The sequence below is a fragment of the Nothoprocta perdicaria genome, unplaced genomic scaffold (genome assembly GCF_003342845.1).
Source record: "Nothoprocta perdicaria isolate Ctin4 unplaced genomic scaffold, notPer1 scaffold_22, whole genome shotgun sequence".
Lineage (NCBI taxonomy): Eukaryota > Metazoa > Chordata > Aves > Tinamiformes > Tinamidae > Nothoprocta > Nothoprocta perdicaria.
Window position 1 is genome coordinate 896874 of NW_020455415.1, and position 21581 is coordinate 918454.

Genomic DNA, 21581 nt, shown 5'->3' on the forward strand with positions numbered 1-21581 from the left:
ACCTTGCCCAGAATTAAGTTATTTGGATTTCTGACAAATTCCACACTTAATTCTTGGGAACTCTGTTGAATGCCTTCCTGCCTGCCATGTCAGCCACATTCATTTATTCCAGCACATCCATTCAGTAACTCCCGTTTCCCTCAGTGCATCAAGCACAAAAGGCTGCAGGTTGCCGCATTTCCTACATTTATTCCCTTTAATTAGATCAACCTTCAGCAAACTGGACAAGAAGCACCTCTACAGTTTCCTTCAGGTGACCCCTTTCACAGGAAGGTGCTTTTCTATAAAAAGGCCATGACAATTTCTCCTGCAGAATTTTCACCAAGTCAGTGATAATGCACAGCCCTTGACACTCAACAGCAGGCTGATATATTGGAATCACTTCTTAGTCAGTTGGTTTGGTTTCCTATATATCCCCCTGCATCCCTGCTCTCTCATTTTGCACTTTTCGACTCGTAAGCCATTTGAAAGATGTTTTGTTTTACGTTTGTACACTGGCAATGCTGGTCGGGCGAGTATTCAAGCAACAGGTTACCCACACGGAGGCTCTGCAAAGTAGATAGTGAGTTGTACTCTACATAGTAATTTTGCAAAACAAAAATGCAGCAACACAGCAGCTTAGAAACATTGAATTCAATATAATAAAAGGTCTGTGCTTGCCACTGAGTCTGGCACCCAGAAGTCAAAAAAAAATTCTTAAAGTTCATAAATCTTTTCCCTTTTAAAATTTTATTTCTGAATTTAAGCCCCAAAAATCCTTCCTCCAGTAAGAGCTAAGACTGGAGGAGTAACACCATGTGTGAACCCTTGCTGCCAGAAGCAGGAGTTGATGGTTGACAAACAATAGTTAAACAGAACAAGCACAAGCACCTACTGTCAAGGTAGCACTTTGTACCTGTGCAAACAACGGAAACGTTTGTTTCTGCTCAACAGCCACCAAAGCTGAACGCGACAAGAGGTGTAAGCTCATTGCTGAGCAGTCGAGACCAGCACAAAGGCCCAGGCTTTTCCTTTGCAGGTCAGAGATACAGCAGCAAGGAGGCATCTGCAGCACATATCGCAGTTGCTTGTGAGCAAGTGTTACGTGAGGTATGAGCCAAGAAAAAGCAAACCAACAAAAACAACATATTTCACATGTATTTCCGCAGCTGAAGAGACACTATAGCAAATGTTCCTTGCTACATTTAAAAATCAACAGATTTTTTCCAAAGCTATTTAGTTTTGACTCTCCGTAGCAAAACCAAGCGACCATCGTTAAAGCCTAAGAACGAATCTGCCCAAAAGCCTGAAGTTTAAGGAACCTTCTGTTCCTGAAAACCAACACACTTCACAATGCACATAGGAGTTGATTAAAATTCAGCATTAAGCATATGCTGGATCTGTTCAGACTTCCTGAGGCATCATTTACAAACAGTACCATTTCAAAAAAGCCACATGTACTAAGGAGGAAGTGGGACTGCTTAGCAGAACTGGATCCACCACGCTGAACTCTGTAATACAAAACCCTCTTTAAAATCAGTACAAGTAATTCTCGTTATACATAAGCCAACCTACTGTAAAGCTAGTATGTATAACAGCCCGAGTGCTGTTAAAGTGATGTGAACATCTGGCTCGTGATAAATACAGCCTAATGCAAGCTGCCACTGAGACCACCACCAACATGTGCAGTTACAAAGCTGCAAAATATCTACTGCCTTAACTCATTATCTTATAACATCCTGAAATCATCCAGGATACTTTCACCAATTAAAACACCAAGTATTTCACAACAGAGCTACAACTTAAGATATTGTACAGACAGCAAATTAAACCTCTAGAGCTGTTACACAGTGGTGGTGGGGACCGTATAGAGATTGTAATGCAATCAAACTTTTAATCTCGGAACAATTTGACAATTTGCACCTCTGAGCAGCATTTGTGCTGTTCTAACACAACTGTCCTGGAATCAGGTTGTGTCACTGTCTAAGTACACAGGATCTCGCCCTGATGGGTCTGGACTCGAGTCAATCTGTGCCTGACAGTCACGGGCTTCATCATCTGAATTCTAAGCATTCTAAGCAAGTGAGCTGATTAAATATTTCATGCCTTGATTCACATCCTCAACTGAGTTTTCTCTCGCATATTTACAGAAAGATGAAGTTATCACCAAGCTTTTTAGCTGCCCCCAAAAACATGTAATCAATTCGATGCAAAATATTCCTAAAATGTTTAAGTCCTTAAAATCTTCAGGGTTCTGTGAAGGACTTCCACTTCTCGCCTCTCCCTTCACAAAGCCTTTGGCCAACAGGAGTGACCTATGGTGAGGAATTCAGTACAGTAAAGCTCATTCATCATCACTTATATTGAATACATTCATGCTGGTGAAATGGATCCCCTGACAAAGCCTGATTAGAGGAAAATTGCTTTTTAAAAAAAACACAGAAGCAACAAATACGGCAAAAATCAAAGATAAAAGCCCCCGTTATCTCAACTAAGACAAGAGAACTAGTGATCTTTGGGTATTACTTTCTCCTCAGCTTGCAGAGGTGGAAAAAAAAACCCTGCTAATAAACCCAGTGCTGCCTGCCAGTTATTTTAAGAGTGTAAAGCTTTGCCTTGGTTCTAGGAGCCAGCAGAACATGTTAGTGCATTGACTAGGAAACCGAACAGCTTAGAGACAGCACGTCCCTTCAGTGTCCAACTTGTCACATACACCCCTAATCTACCCATTACCGAGGGCACAGCTCAAGTACCTATTACTATGGTACAAATTAGACTTATTCAGCCAAGGGCAGATGTCAAGTAGGACGAGGCACCTTCACCCAGCCTGTCAGGCTCACAGAGCGTGATCAGAATAGGGGAGCAGCATGTATCTCTGCATTTTGGTCAAAAGTACTTTATTTCCACAATTTCAACATTATCAAGTATACTTTTGTTTTTAATCTGAGAATGTAGGAATTAATAGTATTTTTTTAAAACCTATTGCATCCTTGCACTTTACTAAAATTTAACTTAACGCATTAAAGTTACAGTATATAAACCCTGGAAATCATGCTGTTCAAGTATGCAAAGGAAAAACACTTTTCTGCTTTTAACCAGAAATTCTGTACATTCAGAACTGCTCAGCAATATTCACAAGAGCAATAAAAAGCAGATCAATAGCAATTCCCTTTATGTAATGCACAAACTTCCTAAAAAACGGGTAAACATCACTTGCCGAGAGAGATATTGCAGAGGTTAAAGCCAAGGTTATGATCACGCAGAACTGAGAAAAGGACCTCCACACTGCTGCAAGGATCTATTTAATTCAGGATATCCCATTATAACTTAACCATATTCACCGTTACTATAATCCTGTAAGAACTAATCAAACCAGCCAGATAGATATTACCTTTTCTTGCAGCTACTAATGCTGACACAGAGGAGTCTTAATGCAGGCAAATCCAGAAACCCTGTTCATGGTGGGTGTCATTGGCTGGAAGCTTTATCCGCTCTCTCTCAAATAGCAGAGCCTGACCCCAGCATATGTTAAAGACTGGAAAGCTGATGACTCTGAGGCTGAAGGTCCTTACCAGCAAGGATCTGCACAAATTAAACACTATCCCCCTCCGAAAGCAACCATCATGTATATTTTTCATAGAGCCGGTTCTGAAAATTACCATAGTAAAATACGTCCAATGTCTGCAAATATATTCAAAGAAAATATTATGCAACAGTGAATGCGATAGCACTAGGAATACATTTCATTTAATGTATGTAGAGTGATACTTGAAATAGTTATATCAATTATATTTGTGGTAAACAAATCAAATCAAGTTATAATTTTATTAACTTGGCATTTAAGATGTTTTATTAAAGGGAATGGTTCATTTATTTCTCAACTGCAAAGTTTTCCATGCTCTATGTAGTGATATCCAGGTGGCAATTAAATCAAACTGTGCCTGTATGAAACACTTCAAGCGTATTTTATCCTGGTCTGTACAGAAGAGACTGCCACACAAGTTAAATTTCCTTAATTCAGCTCTAAAGTTTCCGCAAAGCTACAGCAAAATATAGGTAATCACTGAAAAGAAAAAAAATAGTAAAAAATTTTGAGCTATGAAAAAGTAGTTCCCTTTGTCCAAGGATGAACACAATAGTCTAGCAATCTGAAACAACAGGTTCTGTTACAAGCCAAGGCTGTGGCCATGGAATCCCTTCACTCTTATTACTAAGAGCAGAAATACCTGTTGGTAACTTTGGGTAATTGAAACATGTTTTTAAAACAGCCTTATCCACTGAATGAGTGAGTATGCAGTCTTCAAGACTGATATGCAAAACACCAAGCAACTCCTATGCAGTTTGCTGGGTCAGAAGTTGGGCTGCTGGAAGATCACTGTCTTGGAGGCACATGGAGCATTTCAAGAGCTGCATGAAGGAGCATTCCCTAGGACGCCGGATCCAGGGATTTTGCTTGGCAGCAATGCCCAGAACCCACAAACACCCAGATCAATGCAAGTCAAGACTGACGAACCAGACAGCCCAGCGCTGCAGAAGTCTTCACAGAAAGGAATTCTTGGATATGAGCAACTATTACACTGAGACAGAACTTCACCAAAAGCTCTGTAAAAACATCTCATCTCCACTGAAAGAAAAACCAACAATAAAAAAACCCAACACATAATGATTTCTCAAATATTGATGAGTATGTGCATCAATAACTCTCCAAATAACTGTGGGGTAGCAAGGTCTATCCAGTTTGTCCCCCTGCTCAAGCCATCAGGGAGGAACAGCAAGACAGAAGAAATGCTCTCAACCAAAAGTTGGAGAAGCTGCTCTCCAGGGTAGGGTCTTCACGGCAGTCCATGTTATTAACTGCTAGACCAGAGGTGATCCAGCTCCTGTGTGTGGAAGCACATTTGGATAACAAGAACGACCCTCCCTTCACCTACTGTGTTTTCCATGCTATTGCTACCATCAGCCAACTGCAGCAAAGTCTTCATGGGCTTTGGCCAAGGAGAACGGTCACAAGTTTGCAGAGTAAATCAAACAAACACTGCGTCTACTGGATAGGTTCCTGGATCAGAAACAGGATTTCTGCTGCTTCGTGCACAAGAAAACAAAGAAACAACAAAGAAAATGTGGGGCAGCCATCTGAGCTGGCAAGTGGAGCCTGGAAGATGCCATGGGAAAGACAACTGGAAGCCAATGCTGTCTTGAGGCAGATTTAACTGAAAGCAATACAGAAAAGCACCCACTGTTTGCACCCAATCTCACCCCAGAAGGAGGGAACTTAACTCTTAACCATCTTTTTTTTTTTTTTTTTTTCCTCAAGTACTTTCCTCAAGTACTTACTAAGCTACAAACCACAAAAACATATCTATGAAAACATGCAAAAGGTTCTGAAATAAGGGAAGTGCGAAAACAGTTTTAAAATCTTCTCAGATCTAGGTAATGAAAATAAGCAAATACAGTGTAAGAATCCAAACAAATCCTAGCCTAAGACTTTAAGCTATTACTAGTTTGCTATAACAAAAAAAGATTTTTCAACTAACAAATTCTCGTGGTTTAGCATTAATAATCCTACAGAACTGTAGGATCTTTTCTGTAACTACAGAAAAGAATTAAATGGAGGTGCCCTAGGTAACAGCAGCCTCTTCTAACACAGGCTGCAGCTCTTCAGTGTCAAGAAAAGCACTGAAGTTGTCCTCAAAAGTACCATTCTCCTACACAGAACTCATTGCAATCATAAAAAAAAAAAAGACTCTGCTCTCACAAAAGAAATAAGTACAGGTACTTCTTGAGGACTCGGAGCATCTTTGAGGCTCTTTGCTTCCTATCATATTTTTGGAAGTCAAATTAAGCTGCACGATACCAGAATAGCACATTCCTGCACACAGATGCAAACTGAAAGCTTCCAAGAAACTTTTCTTTTTCTATAGACCACCACTTTACCCACATTTGCAATTCTGAGGCTTCTCACAACCAAAATTAGGCATGGAGAAGTAGCAACAAGAGCTTAATTACAAAAAATGTCACAGAGCACAGATAGTGCCTCTCAGGCTTGAGAGAAGCAAGCACCTAATTAGCGGTACTAAAGGTGACCCACGGAACCAGCTTGAGAGTTTCCACAGATGCCCACGACCCTGTTTAGAGACAGCAGCAAAAACCCTTGCTAGGCTGATCACAGTGGAGTTAAGCAGCACAATTAATCCTTGGTGAGATCTCACAGATCCCATCCTTCAGTCCCCAGCTCTTCATCTCCAAGCTGAGCTTTGTTCTTCCCCTGCATATGAGCACAGTTTTCCAGAAACAAATGAAATTCTAGGCAAATGACAAACTCTAAATTACAAAAGGGAATAATTCTCACTTTCTCAAATCTCACAAAGCATTTTGGGCTTCTGTTAAAGATAAAGAAAAAAAGCACACATTTCAGTTACTCACAAAGTGTCTCTCCACATCATCTCTGATAAGCAGAAATGCCTCCTCTGTTCTTCATGCACCTATAGTCAGAAAGAAAACAAATTGAAGCAAAGAGTCAGTCAGACATCCAGAAGCAGCATTCTGCCTCTCAAATCCCACGTATTGCAGGAAAACAAAACAAGATTGCTGTAAATATTCATGCACAAAATGGCTTTTTCCTCATTTCACTAACATTCGACAGTAAAAAACAAAGATAAAGGAACGCAAGAAAAAAACGTTTCTGATTTGTATGTATTACATGACTACTGCTCCTTCCTGCTGTGCAAACAAGGATGAATTATGAAAACTAATCAAGTGAACAGAGAGAGCACATGCCCTAGATTTTTCAAATAATCTCTTGGTTTAACCCAGTTGCTCCTGAGCCTGCCTATCCCATGAACAATTTACTAAAATGGAAGCTGTGACTCATTATTTTAAAAGTCACCTCGTATATTAAGAGCGAGGAAGGGAAACAGCTCACATTATTTACATGCAGTAAGTAATGACACTAATTTGTAAAGAGAAAAAAAAAGCCTAAATTTTAATGAGCTGCAGTTTTTGAACTCATTCCTCCATCTCCACTTGAAGGTGCAGTCCTAAGTGGTAATATTTCCACTTGCTGCTGTCCATTTGCAGCAAGCATTGCAAAATATAAGCTATACAATAAGCTGAAGAAAGCCACACAAGTATCTGGTCTTGTGTATAGCTTGCATTTTAAACATAAGTGAATGATAAACAAAGGTAAATGAGTATTGCCACAAAGGCTCACAAAACAATAGATCTATATAGCATTCAAAATCTTTGGTCAATTTATATATTAAAAAGAATACAACAAAAAGAACTTCTGCAAATCATTAGCCACTGTTTCCACTTGTCACCCCCAAAACAAAACTCTACCAACTACACAGCATATTCTGACTTCAGAGAACAGGACACGAGCAATGCTAATGCAGGGGTTCTGCTCTAAAAATCTGATTTTCTTAAAGCACGTGAGAGACAGTTAACGGACAGAATTCACACACAGTATTTGTAAGCATCAATTATAAATTCACTGTGTTCCTTGCACCACTTCAGAAGTGCCATAACTGAGATGGCTTCAAACAGAATCCCTGAGCAGCAGCTATACTTCCCTGTTCCCTTCCCACTGATGTCTGAGCTGCTGGCAGCACAAGGTGCTTCTCAACCCCTAGTGCTGCAGCACCTCAGGACATTCTTATTTCAAATACACTTTAAGTTTTCCTCTGTTAAAGAAGCCTGCTGCATGATTAGAATTTGATTTATCCGTCCTCCCTCAAACTAGCACATTCGAAAAGCATCATATTCACATGAACTGCTTTTCTAGAAACAGACCCAGAAAAGGTCACTTGTCACATCCCGCACCATGTACACTAGTATTAACATCATAAAAACAGATATAGCATTATTTTATCCAGTGAGGCAAATATGCTGCAGAACCACACACTGTGATCAAGAGACAAGTCCTCTGACCTTGCAAAAAGCTAAGCCTTCCTTGAGACTTCTAGAGATTAAGTATTTCAAGAGATAAATGAAGTTGGCCCATCTTGGACCAGTGTACACTGGAGAGAGTTCTATACATATACAGTTATGCATCTCCCATCCGTGTACCCTCTGCCAAGGTCAAACAGTGCTATTTTGATAGGGTCTTTAATAGGACTGCTTATCCGTACACATCACCTAAAATATTCATTCCAGCTTGCTCCAAGACCGGGAGGGAAACCAGATTTATTCAATTCAATAATTCATTCAATTATTCTCAGCAAACAAATGCAACTTTTTTTTTTTTTTTTTTTTAATCCTTCCACCTTGCATAACTTCCCTAATCAGGTTACTCCAAGTCCTCTCTGTTACAAATTTGTTAAGTTTATTTTAGGAAAAATAGGTAAGTGGGCTGTTGCACAGCCCTCACCCAAAGAAACTGGAACTAAATCCTTGACAAAGGAGCTTAACCTTCTCCCAGAGGCAGTTCAACATCATGGACTGGCCAAGCTGTTTACACAGTCCCCTCTGCACTGCTTCCGATAACTTCCTCAGCCTGTTTCACCAGCTTCAAACACAAAAACATTGGAGTGACTTCAGAAATGAAGTACCCGATAGCTGCATATCTCCTCCCTCACCTCTATATTTCCTTGGGATATGAGATTTCAGCTAAAGGATTTACAGACTTTCTATTCATATTATTCTGCTTGAGAAACACTGCTGAGCCAACTCCGGGGACAGGTGAAAACTGAGTTTTAATTTTAAGTTTAGAGGCTATTTTCTTTTTTAAAAGCTGTGCTTATGGGACAAAAGATGGACAGCCTCTCGAAAGCAATGTGCTGTGCGGACAATCCCAAGGGATGTGCATGCACTGTGTTGTTGTACATGGGAAAAAAATTAAGAATACAGAAAATAACAGTGCCCAGGAGGTAACCTAACATACATAAGTTATGTATGTATGGCAGCTGAAGAATTTTATTTCAATAAAATACAAAGTTCAGCAGGTGTGTGGGAAATATTTATACAGTCTCATTATCACAGAAATTCAGACAGCCCAAATACTATTTAAGAAATAAGTATGAACAAACTCTTCAAAACATTCCCTTGGACTCCGGAGCTGCAAGCAGCTTTTCCCTTGTCCCCATTAATTCTACATGCCCAGCATTTCACACTCCTGCTTACAACTACCCACTACATCCCCGGCAAGGAAATATCTGATCCCACCAACAGGGACTTGGCCAGAACCTGGGGGCTAAACTCTTCACTGCTGTGCAAGTTTTGGACTCTTTGGTCGGGGTTTCTTGCTGTCGTTGCTGCTCTTGTTGCTGCCACGGGATTTCTAAGTGTTCCTTGAAGACCCAAGCAAGGATCATATTTTGCTATCGTTCCTTTTGACACCCAAAAGCAAATACATAGAGCTCTGAGGAATGATTCATTCCCCATACAACCATTACAGCTGTTGTAGTGACCTCAGCATGAATTTAGCCATAGAGGTTTAAAGTGCCATAGGTTAAGAGCCTTAAGAGCCATGGGAAATTCCTAAGTATTTCACAGGCAACTTTAAACCTCTGGTAATATTGAGTTCAGAAAACAAAATCTCTGCATGTGCTGATCATATGCTAGAGCACACAAGTATGACCATGTGCAGAAACCAGAATTTAGAGCATTGCACAGGAATTAAAACCCAAAGAGGCTGTGATTTAGCCTGGGCTGTGTCCTACCACAGGCAGCTACCACTTGCCTTCCTTGGGCCGGATCCATCCAAGCCACCAGCTGCGCAGGTCAACAGAGAGCGACTGTGCCCAGGGAAAGCCAAGCCCCGGGACACAAGTGGGTTTTCCACCAGAGGAGCAAGCTGATCCAGCTCACCTGGTGCGGGCCACATGTTCCTCGGCACGTGCCTGGCAAGTGCACGCAGCGCCGCGGCGCAAAGCCGGCCTTCTCCCTCTCAGCAGCAGCTGATTCCATCTGACATTCAACTATATGCCCTTAAACACAGCGTGACTTTAACCTTGAGAGGCACTCTCCAAAAAGAGAAAAGTGTAAGATAAAAATGCCATTTTAAGCATGAAGAACAGCATAGAGTAGCCTAACATCAGCTTCTAGGGAGAACTTTCTGCAGGTTTTTGGAGATCCCTGTTTTTCATAATGCATTGGAGTTGCATATGGAAGAAGTATTAACATATATCAACATCCCTTCATGATCACTAATGAACAAGTAGAAACACTTCCACTTTCCACCCATCAACTAGGAATAAATTAATACTTAAACATTTTCGGTAAAAATACATTGATGCACAAAAGAAGTCCCCTAGCTTGGACTATGGAATGTAAACTGAAATTATCCACTTATTTCAGTCAGAAAAAGGCAGCAGAAAAGAAAAATACAGTCACCTGACAGAACAGGTAGCTACGTTAAAGGACAGAAAATGTATTCATCCAAAGGGACCATGTCATGCTAGTTAACTGTCACGAGTAGCCATGTGTAGCATTAACTAATGCCCTCTGTCAATGGACAAATGATTGCGAGAAGTGTTTAAAACTTGTGAAACCCGTTATTTTACCCGAGTCAAATAACACACACTCCAAGAGTCTGAAGTTTCCTAGTCTTTAAAAATGATTTCTAAACAAGCAGTATACATTTTCTGACAAGAAAATCAAAGAAGCTCAGAACATTAAAAACCACTTTCCCATTTTCTGCTAGAAAACTGCTCTACTGTACCATACACTAGCAGACCAGAGCCACCCACCCCACTGAGACATTAAATTCTTTGCATATCCTCTAGCTACCATGCGACAAGCCCGCTTGCAACCACTTTTGACTGAACTCTGACCCTTTCCGCCTGTTTTTACTTTATTTATTTTAAACACATACACATGTATGCTACTAAAGTGCTGGGAAAAATGCGTTTGGATGAAGTCAGTATGATTTCCAACACGAGCCACAGTTGGAAGTTTACCAACTCCAGAGTGCTGCTAATGGGCCAAGTTTTACAAGCTTAGAGAAGACCAGGCTACAGATGAACTTCAAGGCATTATTAGTCTTTGTTTGCTTTATTAACAGGTATTTTGATCGTACCTTAAAACAAACAAACAAAAATACAGAAACGAGGAACTGACCTCACTTGGGAGCCACTCAGCAATAGGGCATGGGCAGGCACAAGGTGCACAGGCCATTCCCCAGCTCATCCCAAGCCGAGCGAGCACCGTGGCACCACACGTGAAGGATTACACGGTGCCATTACATACATTTGTCCACAAGAAGTAACAAGGTTCTAGACAAAGCATAAAAGTTGGCACAGCAAAGCTCACACAGAACAGAACCCTTTTAATGAACTCGCTGCCTCAGAACAGAATAACTTGAGCTTACGTCAGGCCTTTCATGATCAAAGTTTATCACTTTAGCCACACTCCAGAATGATTTCTAAATTAGCTATTGATGATATGCAATATATAGTTTGACTTTCAGTTTATCAAAAACGTGCAAACACAGCGTTTGAAGAGTCCTGGGTTGCATGCACAGCTTTGTGCCTGCACAAAACTGAACAGCTTGCTTTGTCTTTGCTCAGCTGTTCCGATTAACGACCTAAGGCTATGCGGTTTCGAACCACAATTACCATTTGAACAATTAAAGAGTTTTCATTGAAAGATTTCCGAGATTTGCGAGATACTCAGCTTTTTGTCTCCTGGTTCATATATATTCATCAGCTTGTGAAAGTCCCATATAAAACACTCCTCTCATGAAAGATTTAAACAAGACACAGCCAGAGTGTTTCGCAGAACAAAGTGAAATATTCTTCCGTGACATTCACAAGTTCAGCACTTAAACTGCTGTGAAACACTTAGATACAGGAATTTCCAAACGTTTTTCATTTCCAATTAACTTTATCCAATTTTGTGGCATTATTACCACACAAAAGCCTTCTAATTTCTGTCTCACAGAAGGCTGACAAATAGTGTCATCAGCACCAATCTAAGCTGCAGTTTCTACTTTTGCTAATGTGCTACTCACTCACACACAGTCTCTTATAAAACATCTATTTTGCACTGGTGAAAAAACAGGTAGAATAATTTTCAATTAATCTATTTAAGGATTCTTACTGCAACATCTAGAAGACACTATGGAAAGCATACATAGCATATACATATGCATGAATTTATTCATGCAACCTTAACAACTGAAAGCTTCAGATTACTGACAACACAAAAACATCTGAATTAAAGAATGAACCCTCAAAAGATATTTTTAAAGGTGCTTGCTCTCATGGTTACAGAAACTATGCAAACATCTATTAAATACTAAACTTCATGTAAGGAAAACACTCTGTAGAAGTCAAATATAAAAGATTCAATATATAAAATATAAAATAAAATTTAAAAATATATAAAATGCAAAGATCAATTTACCCAAGTTATCTGCTCAGTAGCAGCTGCTTCAGCAACACTGCAAACAGCATGACTAATAGGGAATGCCCTTCTCCAATAGCATATAATTATAATTAATAATTATGGTAATGCATTCCCCATAATAGCCTGTCCACCTCCAGCGTCCTACCGGCTGCAGAGGTTCCCCAGGCCAAGGAGCACTCCCTTGCACAGCTGTAAACACCTGAGCAAATGTAGTTCTCATCTCCTCGAAATGCCTGTGAGCACCTTCATGCAACATCTTGTGAGAATTGTGCACAACCCCCAAAACTGCTAATAAACCATAGAGCAACTCTCCAAATCAAAATTTTATATTATTTCTAATTTATATCAACTCTAAGGTTGGTATTTTTTCAGTATAACAGATTTACTGCACTGCCCCATTACTCAATGAAAAGTTTGAATTATATCCACACTGAACTACCAAAGGTGTTGACTAGCTATGCTAACTGAACAGAAGCAGTTTCACTAAGTCTTAATTTATTATTATTATTATTAATTAGTTGCATACACAAAGCATCTCAACTTTCTTACTGTTCATGGCAGGATCCCAGGGCTACGTTTCGCCATTCCCAAGTAATCCAGGTTAATTTTGACATCTAAAACAAGATTCAGGAAGAGAAAAAAAAAAGTCACATACACTTGCACATTATTATCCACTGTAGATTTCATTTAAAAGAAACCTCAAAATGCAGCATCTGCAGAAGAGCTGACTATTACCTCCTGCAGCTCCGTGAGCTCTATCTTCACTTTGAGTGGAAAACTGAAAAGTTCCCCCCTTTTATCTAAAAAGTTCATTTAATTTGCTACAAATCTCTCCTATTCTGCTCTCGTCCATGTATACTGAATATTTATACTGTGTATTTATAACATATACTTCTTCAAGATCCAGGCAGCAAATAAAAACCAATTTCAGTTCAACAGCTATATTGGAGGAAACAAGTTAGATCACTTTTTCCATTTACACCTGGTCTCTGTCTCTTTGTGCCTCATCAACATTGCATTTCCTTAGAGCCACCAGCTTGGGTCAATCACTGAATGCATGTGAATCGCAGTATTTTAAGAGGAATAAAGCCTTGCACTGTTGCACTAAACCAAACAAGCTTTTCATTAATTCACTCTGCAGTTGCTACCACGGCAGGAAGCTCCCGCAAGAAGAATCCGGGCAACAACTGGCTTGGAACAGGCCGAGGTTACGGAGCAGGATTTCACAGCCCATTCTCCACGTGGAGAATGAAGCACTGGAGAGCAGAAGTTGGGAGAGACTGATTTTCATGTTTATAGTGAATAGCTATTGTATGCCCAATTAAAAAAAAAAAAAAGTCACCCAAAACCACAAAGAATAATTAGCAGGGTGTTTCCCTGTTTCCCTCCACCCCCCCACCCTTTATTTTTTAACGATTTTAATCCAATTTAGATTGAGGAAACAGCACTGCCTGCTCTCACTTCCTCTGTGTTTTCTATCAGAAAACAAAATAATTACAGTGCAACTCGCACATAATTCAGCAACTTGTATTCGAGTAGTACCAGGGAGGGTCACTTGCACAGTAAAAGTAAAGGGAAGAAAAACAGCTTTCCAATACAAGCACTTGAAAACCTGGAGCACAATCATTCTTCCAGTAAAAACAATACAGCAGTCCTACAGGCAACAGAACTTGTAGGAAGCTCCATGCTAACTAATACAAACTGCTGAGAAATAATGCTAGCTGCTACACAGCATTCAAACTCAACCGAAGGGATGAAGTTATCAGAAGGCTAAAGAGGCTACTGCAGTTCTACTGCAGGAAACTTGCTTCCTCTTGATATTCCTCCACAAGAGGCACCAAGTTATTTTGCTTTTATACATAAATACACATGGATATGGGCAGCCATCGCACATTTGAGAGTTAAAGGAGCATTAATATGGAAGGAATGATTTAAGAGTCTTCTTCCTGAATCACATGCAAGAGCCACTGAAGGAAAGAAAACCAAGAAGTTGTCACTAGAAAACACTATGCACTGGCACGAGTGCCCTAAAACCGAGCCTAAGTTGCCGGCTTCCTGCCACCCCCTGTGGCATTAGGGCATTTTGCATAAGCTGCCTCTCTGCAGAGCAGCGCCGGGCTCCTCCAGTGACACACGCCGGGCCACAGCGGCGCTCCTTATGAAAGGCCATCAGTAACGAGAAAGGAGAACAACGTCCGGCTTGTTACGCACATCTGGGATGGCATCGAAACACGAAAGCCAACACAAAGATAGCGTTTTTCCCTCCAGCCCACTCCTTTTTTCCTCCTCCCCTTTCTTTTTCCATCACTATTTATTCCCGAGGCCCTGCTCTGGAGCGCGTTGCCACGCAACCTCTTCTCCTGCACTTCCTCGTCCTCCAGGCCAGCTTGCTCCTACCGTTATTTTTACCCATGAAAAAAGAAATTGAGCTTCTAACCAGGTCCGTTTACAGCCTCCGTGTGGCCTGTCCTGCACATGGGGCACTTGGCCACTTGGTCCTCACCAGTGTGGTGACAGCGCTTGGCACTGGAGTCATCTCCTCCCTGCCCAAATTGCTCTGCCTCAACCTCCTCCTTCACCCAGTACGAGATCGCTGCAGTCTCACCAAAGCACTTGCCCTTTAGCGGGACCATGAGTTTTACAGGAAAAAAATCTGAGAGGACAACAACAGTATGAGCTAGATGTAGATATCACACAAAGCTGTGTGATGGTTTTTCCATAAATGATTACCGTCTTCTTTAAAAAGGTTCAAAGTTGGTAAGCTTGACACTCTAAATTATCGTACCAACCAAATATGTCATCAATAATACCAATTAGAAAACTCAGTTTCATTATCTCCAGGCAAAAAGGAGATGCTAGGGGAGTTGGATCGTGATCTGTTTGTAGCCTTTCTGCAAACTCCTCCAATCATTCCACGTTACATTAAGCAAAGCTACCAAACTGTTCCTGAAAAGCATTAGTCTGCTTGTAAAAACGGAGGGCAGCCTCTCACAGTTAGTGGTATTTGCAGCCTTAACAGGATGAGATAACACTCTGCCACTAACTGATGGAAAATGATATTATCATCATCTCATTGCTCTTCTCCTTTATATAGTAAAACTGTCAGTCTGGAAATTAAGAACATGAGAGGAAGAGGTGGTAGCAAGTCGCACCCGGAGCCCCGAATTGCCCACTAGCCCTTCCGTCCTTCCCCAATCCACTGCTTTGCCCTTTAACATTAAGGTTAGCTACAGTTCAGAGCTAATTGAGAACGAAGCATCATACAGCAAATACTTGGCATTCGTCCTTGGTGAGGAGCACCACTAGCCACAAGAGACCTGTGTGATCCGTGTAGCTGCCGAGGGCTCCAACACACATCGACTCTCACGTCTGCTCAGCTACTAACTCAGGGTTCAAGGGAACAAAATTGACTTCTCAACTGAGTCTTGTTCTTGTTAAAACCTTTCCATACAAACTTGCAACAAAAGCAATATAAAATAGACAGGAGGCCAAAATCCTGCTGCCAGGCCAAGCCTGAAGGACTCCAGTGCCACTCTGGGCTTTCTTGACATAACGGGCACACTAGTCACTTCCCCTGCTCTGCGCAAAAGCCGTGGGCAGCAAAAAACTTGCCCAGAACCAAACCTGTTTCGTAACTCAGCAGCTACTTGAGCAAGTCGGGCACTGCCAAGTCAGGCGCTGACGAGGCCGAAGAACAGCCCGTTTCCTCCTCTGGGCTTCCTCCAAGAGCCTCCTGCGAGGTGCAGTTGGATGCTCCACCACGTGTACAAGTCCTGCTTCCCCTCCGCGCACCTCCAGTTTCCCACCTCGGCTTGTGAGGGCAGCAAGCAGCACGGTGCAGCCCTGGGGCGAGTTGAACTGATTAAAAAAAGAGTGTTACTGAGTGGGTTCGTTCCCATGAGATAAGCAGCAGGAAAGAAATCGCCCTGCAATCACACGAGTGGTGCAAAGGATGCGGCGGGAGTTTGCAGCAGCCACAAGGCAGGATCGTCCCCTTGCTGTCCCCAAGTCTCTGCCATCAGATTTGGTCCTCCAAGTGGAAATCATGCACTTTAACTTGCAGGCCTTAGCAGGCTTATGAATATGCCTAAAATTTAAAGAAATGAAAACCTGGCATTTATTTCTTAATTACAGAAAATACACTATGTCAATGTACACTATAGAAATAGAGATTGGATTTTAAAAATTCAGTTTTTGTGCTTGTACAGGAAAAAAATACTGGATATTTTAGACCATCTTAACATCCTGATAGATATTTCACATTATCACATTAGCATTATCAGATAAGGTCAGTTATGCAGAAGAATCCAAAGTTCCCACGATGTTAAATGAAACACAACTTGAGACTAGCAAAACAGACCACTCACAGAAAGATCCTAGAAAGCAATCAAGACAAAGGAGTCAGACTGAACTTTACCTGTATGCCCTTGCTTTACTGGATCTACGGAATTGCACCCTGACATTTAATCATGAATCCTTGCAAAACTCCAAATTTGTATTTTATTTTTCTCACAACATGGAACCCAATCTTCCTCAGACGTGTCTGCAGTTGGCCAGATGGAGGTGGAATCAAGCTGGCTCAGAGCACACACGGTTCTCATTCGCTGTGTCGCTAAATCCTGGTCTAGCAGCTCCAAATGACACAGAAGGCCAAAAACAGCCTGCTCAGTTTATATTACTCACCAAGAACAAGGGAACAAAATCTTTTCTACATTCGCAGAAATGGAACTAACACAGAGGAACTAACACATGGAGATGCGCCAAGCACTGCAATACCTGTTAAAATAACTGTAAGGCCTCAGAGCTGGGACAGACTCCCATCTTCAGCTTCCCAACCCCAAGCTGAAGCTTTGGGCCAACACTACACTAGTTCTCACACGCTTTGAACCACCATTCACAGGCACTTCCATCCCTGGTCCCATCTGCACCTATATAAAAACCTAAGCAGTTTTGTCCTGTTTATATCTTTCTCCATGCACCACTGTGTGCTCAGGCCCTCCAAAACGGTGTCCATCCAAAAGGAGCAGCAAAATATATATAAATTTGGTAGCTCAAGAGGCACATGGCACCCGTAAGACTGAGGAATTTAAGTCAGAAACAGGGAGAGATCTTTCACTTACAAGATTTCAACAACTTCAGGATAAGACAAAATATTTAAGAACTCCTCTGACAGCAAAACTTCTGTTTACAATATACTTTTACCCCTACATAAGCATTCATGCATTTTAAGTACGTCCTATTAAAAGGAACGAGCAGAACAGCTTTAAAAATGGAGACTGTATTGGCAGTGCCCAGCAAATCCCCCAGATTTTACAACCACAGAGGAGGCCGAGAGCAGCTGCATGAGGCACAAAGAGCTTAAAACAAAAGCCCTGAGAAACCACGTGGCCAGCGACATGAGTATTTACCAAAGTACCGTTTCCACAAAAGGAAACAAAATGACATTATTTCTCACAGGGAGTTTCACGCAAAAACACTGATTAACACCACAAATCAGCAGTTGTGGCATTATCCAGAAACTTAATATACCTGATTCAGTTAAAAATAGCTTCTCAAAATAGGCAGGGAAGATATCAACTTCATTACAAACAGGCTGTTTCACTGACCATATGAAAACTTTTGCATTTTCTTCTGACTGGCCTTCTGAAATAGTCAAATAAAGGAATTAAATTGAACTTTTGTCCCAGCTTGCCAGCTCTTCGTACATTCAGACAGACGCTCCATCACCACCTCTTAATCCAAAGGCTGCCTTCAGAAATGCACTTCTGAAATGCTTCCATCACCAAAATCAAATCTCCCAGTGCAATGCCCTGTATCTCACATCAAGGTAGCTACAGTCCCAAGCAACTTGTCAGAGGTCTCCTAAATAGGATATTAAACAGAGCTATTTTCACTATACACTGAGGGTTTCACCATAAACTGAGCTTTTCACCAGAAACACCCACCACAGCATGGAGCTTTTGGAGGCACTGCAAAAAGAAGTTTGTCTTTATACAAATAACTCCAATAAAACCAGCAAGTCAAAGATCTCTGATACTGACTACGCCTTTTCTTCGCAAGATTATTTAATACTGCTTATCCATCTTCAAGTTTTTCAAAGACACTTGGCTAAGGGATCACTAATATACTACAAAATATTTCTTCCAGACTCGGTTCTTAATAACATTCTAGCCCCAAAAATTTAGGAAACCTAACAAGCAGTTAAAAGAGCAGAATAAAAATGTTTCCGCCCAGTATTTCAACAATGCAATACAAAACTCAGAAAGAGAATTCAAAAAAAGAGAGGCCCCAAACCCTTCAAGCAGAAAACCTGGAATGAAAGTAGAACATGTGCAGCCCCGCTCATTTAAGCTTCTACCTCCCACTCACCCGGATACCCACACAGACTGAGATCTGTGATAAAGGTGCTGGCCATGAGAATCTAGCCTGGGGCCATTGAAGTCAACTTTCGTAAGCTAATAAGAGTCATTAGGAAAGTTTTGCACTACTGATAACAGCAAAATGGCCAAACACTGCACACCTTTCCCAAGCTAGGGCTTAGTGCTTAAAACAACTTAAACACCTTAAAACAAACACTTCAATTGCTCCATTTGTTCCATTTTACCTTGATACAACTCCGTAGGAAACTTTGCCAGCAAAGATACTGCCTAAAAGTGAAGAAAAAAACTACTAAGCATCACAGCTATTTGAGCAATAAAACAGCTATGAGGAAGAAGAGCAGTTTTGACAGCTTTGATTGCTGTGTTTGTGGAGGCGACACAGTAACACTAGCAGAAACACTTCGAGCAGAACACGCTGCAAATTCATGCGGAGCCTCAACCAACAGGTCTCTCTGTTGGCTAATTAGCCCTTCGTAATAACTGGACCACACCAAGAACACACAGCCCTCGAGGTAGCATTGGTGGAACTTGTAGTGCAGACAGCAGAGGATTTGCTTTTAGATCCAGACCTCCTGGGCTTGATCCCCGCTGTCCCAGAGCCATGTACGAGCATCGTATTACACGCAGAAACACCAGATAGTCTGAGACTTTCTTTAAATGAGCTCCAAGAATTAAATGCTTTCTACATTTCCTCAGCTGACTGTAAAACAGGAAAAATAAATGAATGTTTAAAAGTTACCAGTATTCAAGAGAAACAAGTTTTACTCTGCATGCCCAATCCCCCTGTGTTTTCAGACAGTTCAAGCACCCGCACAAGGGCCCCTTCTGCAGCAGCTACATTAGGTTCTTCTTCAAGCCCCCTCAGAGCCTAATGAAGGGTTCCAGGTGGATCTCGATGCCTTCAGCTGACACCAGCTGAAAATGCTCCCTCCTTGCTCCACCCTACTCAGCCCCATAGCACACAAGCCAGCTCCCCACAATCTTGGTTTAGATGCTCCCTGCAGTCCATCTTCTTCCCTGGTCACGCTCTCCCATCATTTGTGGGCCCACATTGCAAACTGGATCAGCAAGTCCGTGCATGCAACTTTTCCATGAGCCAGAAGAGTTTGCCGACCTGCTCCACACCGTGGGACCACCAGAAGCTGCGGCAGGACAGCCGCAGAACTACTCGAGTCACCATTACCACTATAAACTAGCTAAAGGTAACCCAGTGCCTCAGATGACTTTCAGTTGAGGGAATTATAAAGCAGCAGAAGCTATTTAGAACTAAAATAATAATAATAAGAAGAAAGTCTGCTGGGGCAAAGCCACTTAAATTCATTTTTGATACCTGGTGTCAAGCCAGCGCTCACTAGAAACAACCCTGCTGCTTTGAAGCAGGGCAGCACGATAATTTGTGCTGGCAGCTCCCTGTGATTTTTTTTTTTTTTCACTTCATAAGAAAGGCAAAAAGTTTAGAAACAGTTTCAGAACTCACCAAATCAAAGAGACCAAAGGGCATTCAAGGCATGGTTTAGTTCTAGCTCCTACCCAAACTTTTCCCTACCAGGGCTCCGCAGCGCATCCGAGTCCATCAACCGGGACTGCACTGCAGAACAGGCTCTACCATGAAACCGGAGAAGTGGGGAGAGTGCCCTGGAGGTCCCTCATTAGCATTATCTCCATGCACAGCTCACCCGGGAAGGAACAGGGAAGACTCCATTCAAATGCAGGAGACGTCCTTAAGAAGGGAGATAATTTCCGACACAGCCTTCACAGCAGGTCCCGGCCGGCATCAGTTCCGTCAAGGTGCAGAACACTGAAGCCTCGGAGCCACGTGAAGCAGAAACACGATGTGCACCTCGCTGTGCACCCCGGAGCTGCACGGAGGGGCCCATCAAGAGCTGCAGAGCTCTCAAGCTAACGTCAGACTTCTTAGAAGAAGGCAGAGTCCTGGGAAGCTCCTGGTCAAAAGCGAGCTTGGCCTAAATTTTCACGTGAATCAGGTAAAGGGAACTAGCAAGTGGATCGCAGCCTACAGAAACACCCACTTCTAAAAGCAGCATCACAGACTAATCCCTCAGATTCCTTCCTGCATCCCAAACTCAGCTGCCCTATTTAAAGGCCCTGGAACAATAAACGCAGAGTAGCACAAAGTGTTGGGGGGAAAAAGAAAGAAAACGGGGACGAGGGCCACAAAGCAACGCCTGGACAGGGCGGGCTGGGGCAGAGGGCACTTTTCGGGAAGGAGATCGGGGGCAGGGGACCCCACAGGGACCCCCTTGGGGGGGGTACCCCCACCAGCGCTTTTTGGGTCGGTACCCCACCCCGACCCCTTTGCCCGAGTCCCCAGCCCCATGGCCCCGAGCACCCCACATCAGGGGGCACCGGGACCCTCCTGCACCCAGGGCGGCCCCTTGCCAAGGGGGTCACCCCCCTGCGCAAGGAGCAGCCTCCATTTCTTCCCCTTGAGGGGCACCAAGCAGAGCAGCCCCCCCTCCCAGCTAAAGCCACGGCACATTCGCCTTGCCCCCCTGCCCAAGGGAACGCAGCACTTTCCCCCTGCAAAAGGGGCAGCACAGCCCCAAAAAACGGGCGTTCTTCCCTTGTTCCCCCGTGCAAACGGGGCGCTCCCCTCGTCCCCCCCGTGCAATCGGGGCGCTCGTCCCTCGTCCTTCCCCTTGCAAACGGGGCGCTCGTCCCGGGCCTCCCACAACTGGTTCCTCCCCCAGAGCTCCCACGGGAGCAGCTGCCCCGGCCGGCAGCGCTGCCGCCCCGCGCGGATCGCGGCCGCGCCGGTCCCACAGGCCCCGCACGACACGGGGACCCCGCCGTGGACGGAACCGGTAGCGTCCCGCCGCGCTCACCTGCGGGCCGCGGCTGCCCGCCTGCCCG

At 42.8% G+C, this 21581-nt stretch overlaps 1 protein-coding gene across 1 annotated transcript in view; it reads right to left on the reverse strand.

Annotated features, from left to right (window-relative positions):
* Positions 1-21581, reverse strand: part of LOC112946979 (kelch-like protein 13) — a 72659-nt gene extending 51078 nt beyond the window's left edge. The window contains exons 1-3 of the mRNA XM_026038982.1: positions 21554-21581; positions 12877-12941; positions 6403-6461 (exon numbers count right to left, since the gene is read on the reverse strand). Of these exons, the coding sequence (XP_025894767.1) occupies positions 6403-6422 (20 nt within the window). The 5' untranslated portion in view covers positions 6423-6461; positions 12877-12941; positions 21554-21581. The remainder of the gene's footprint in view (positions 1-6402; positions 6462-12876; positions 12942-21553) is intronic.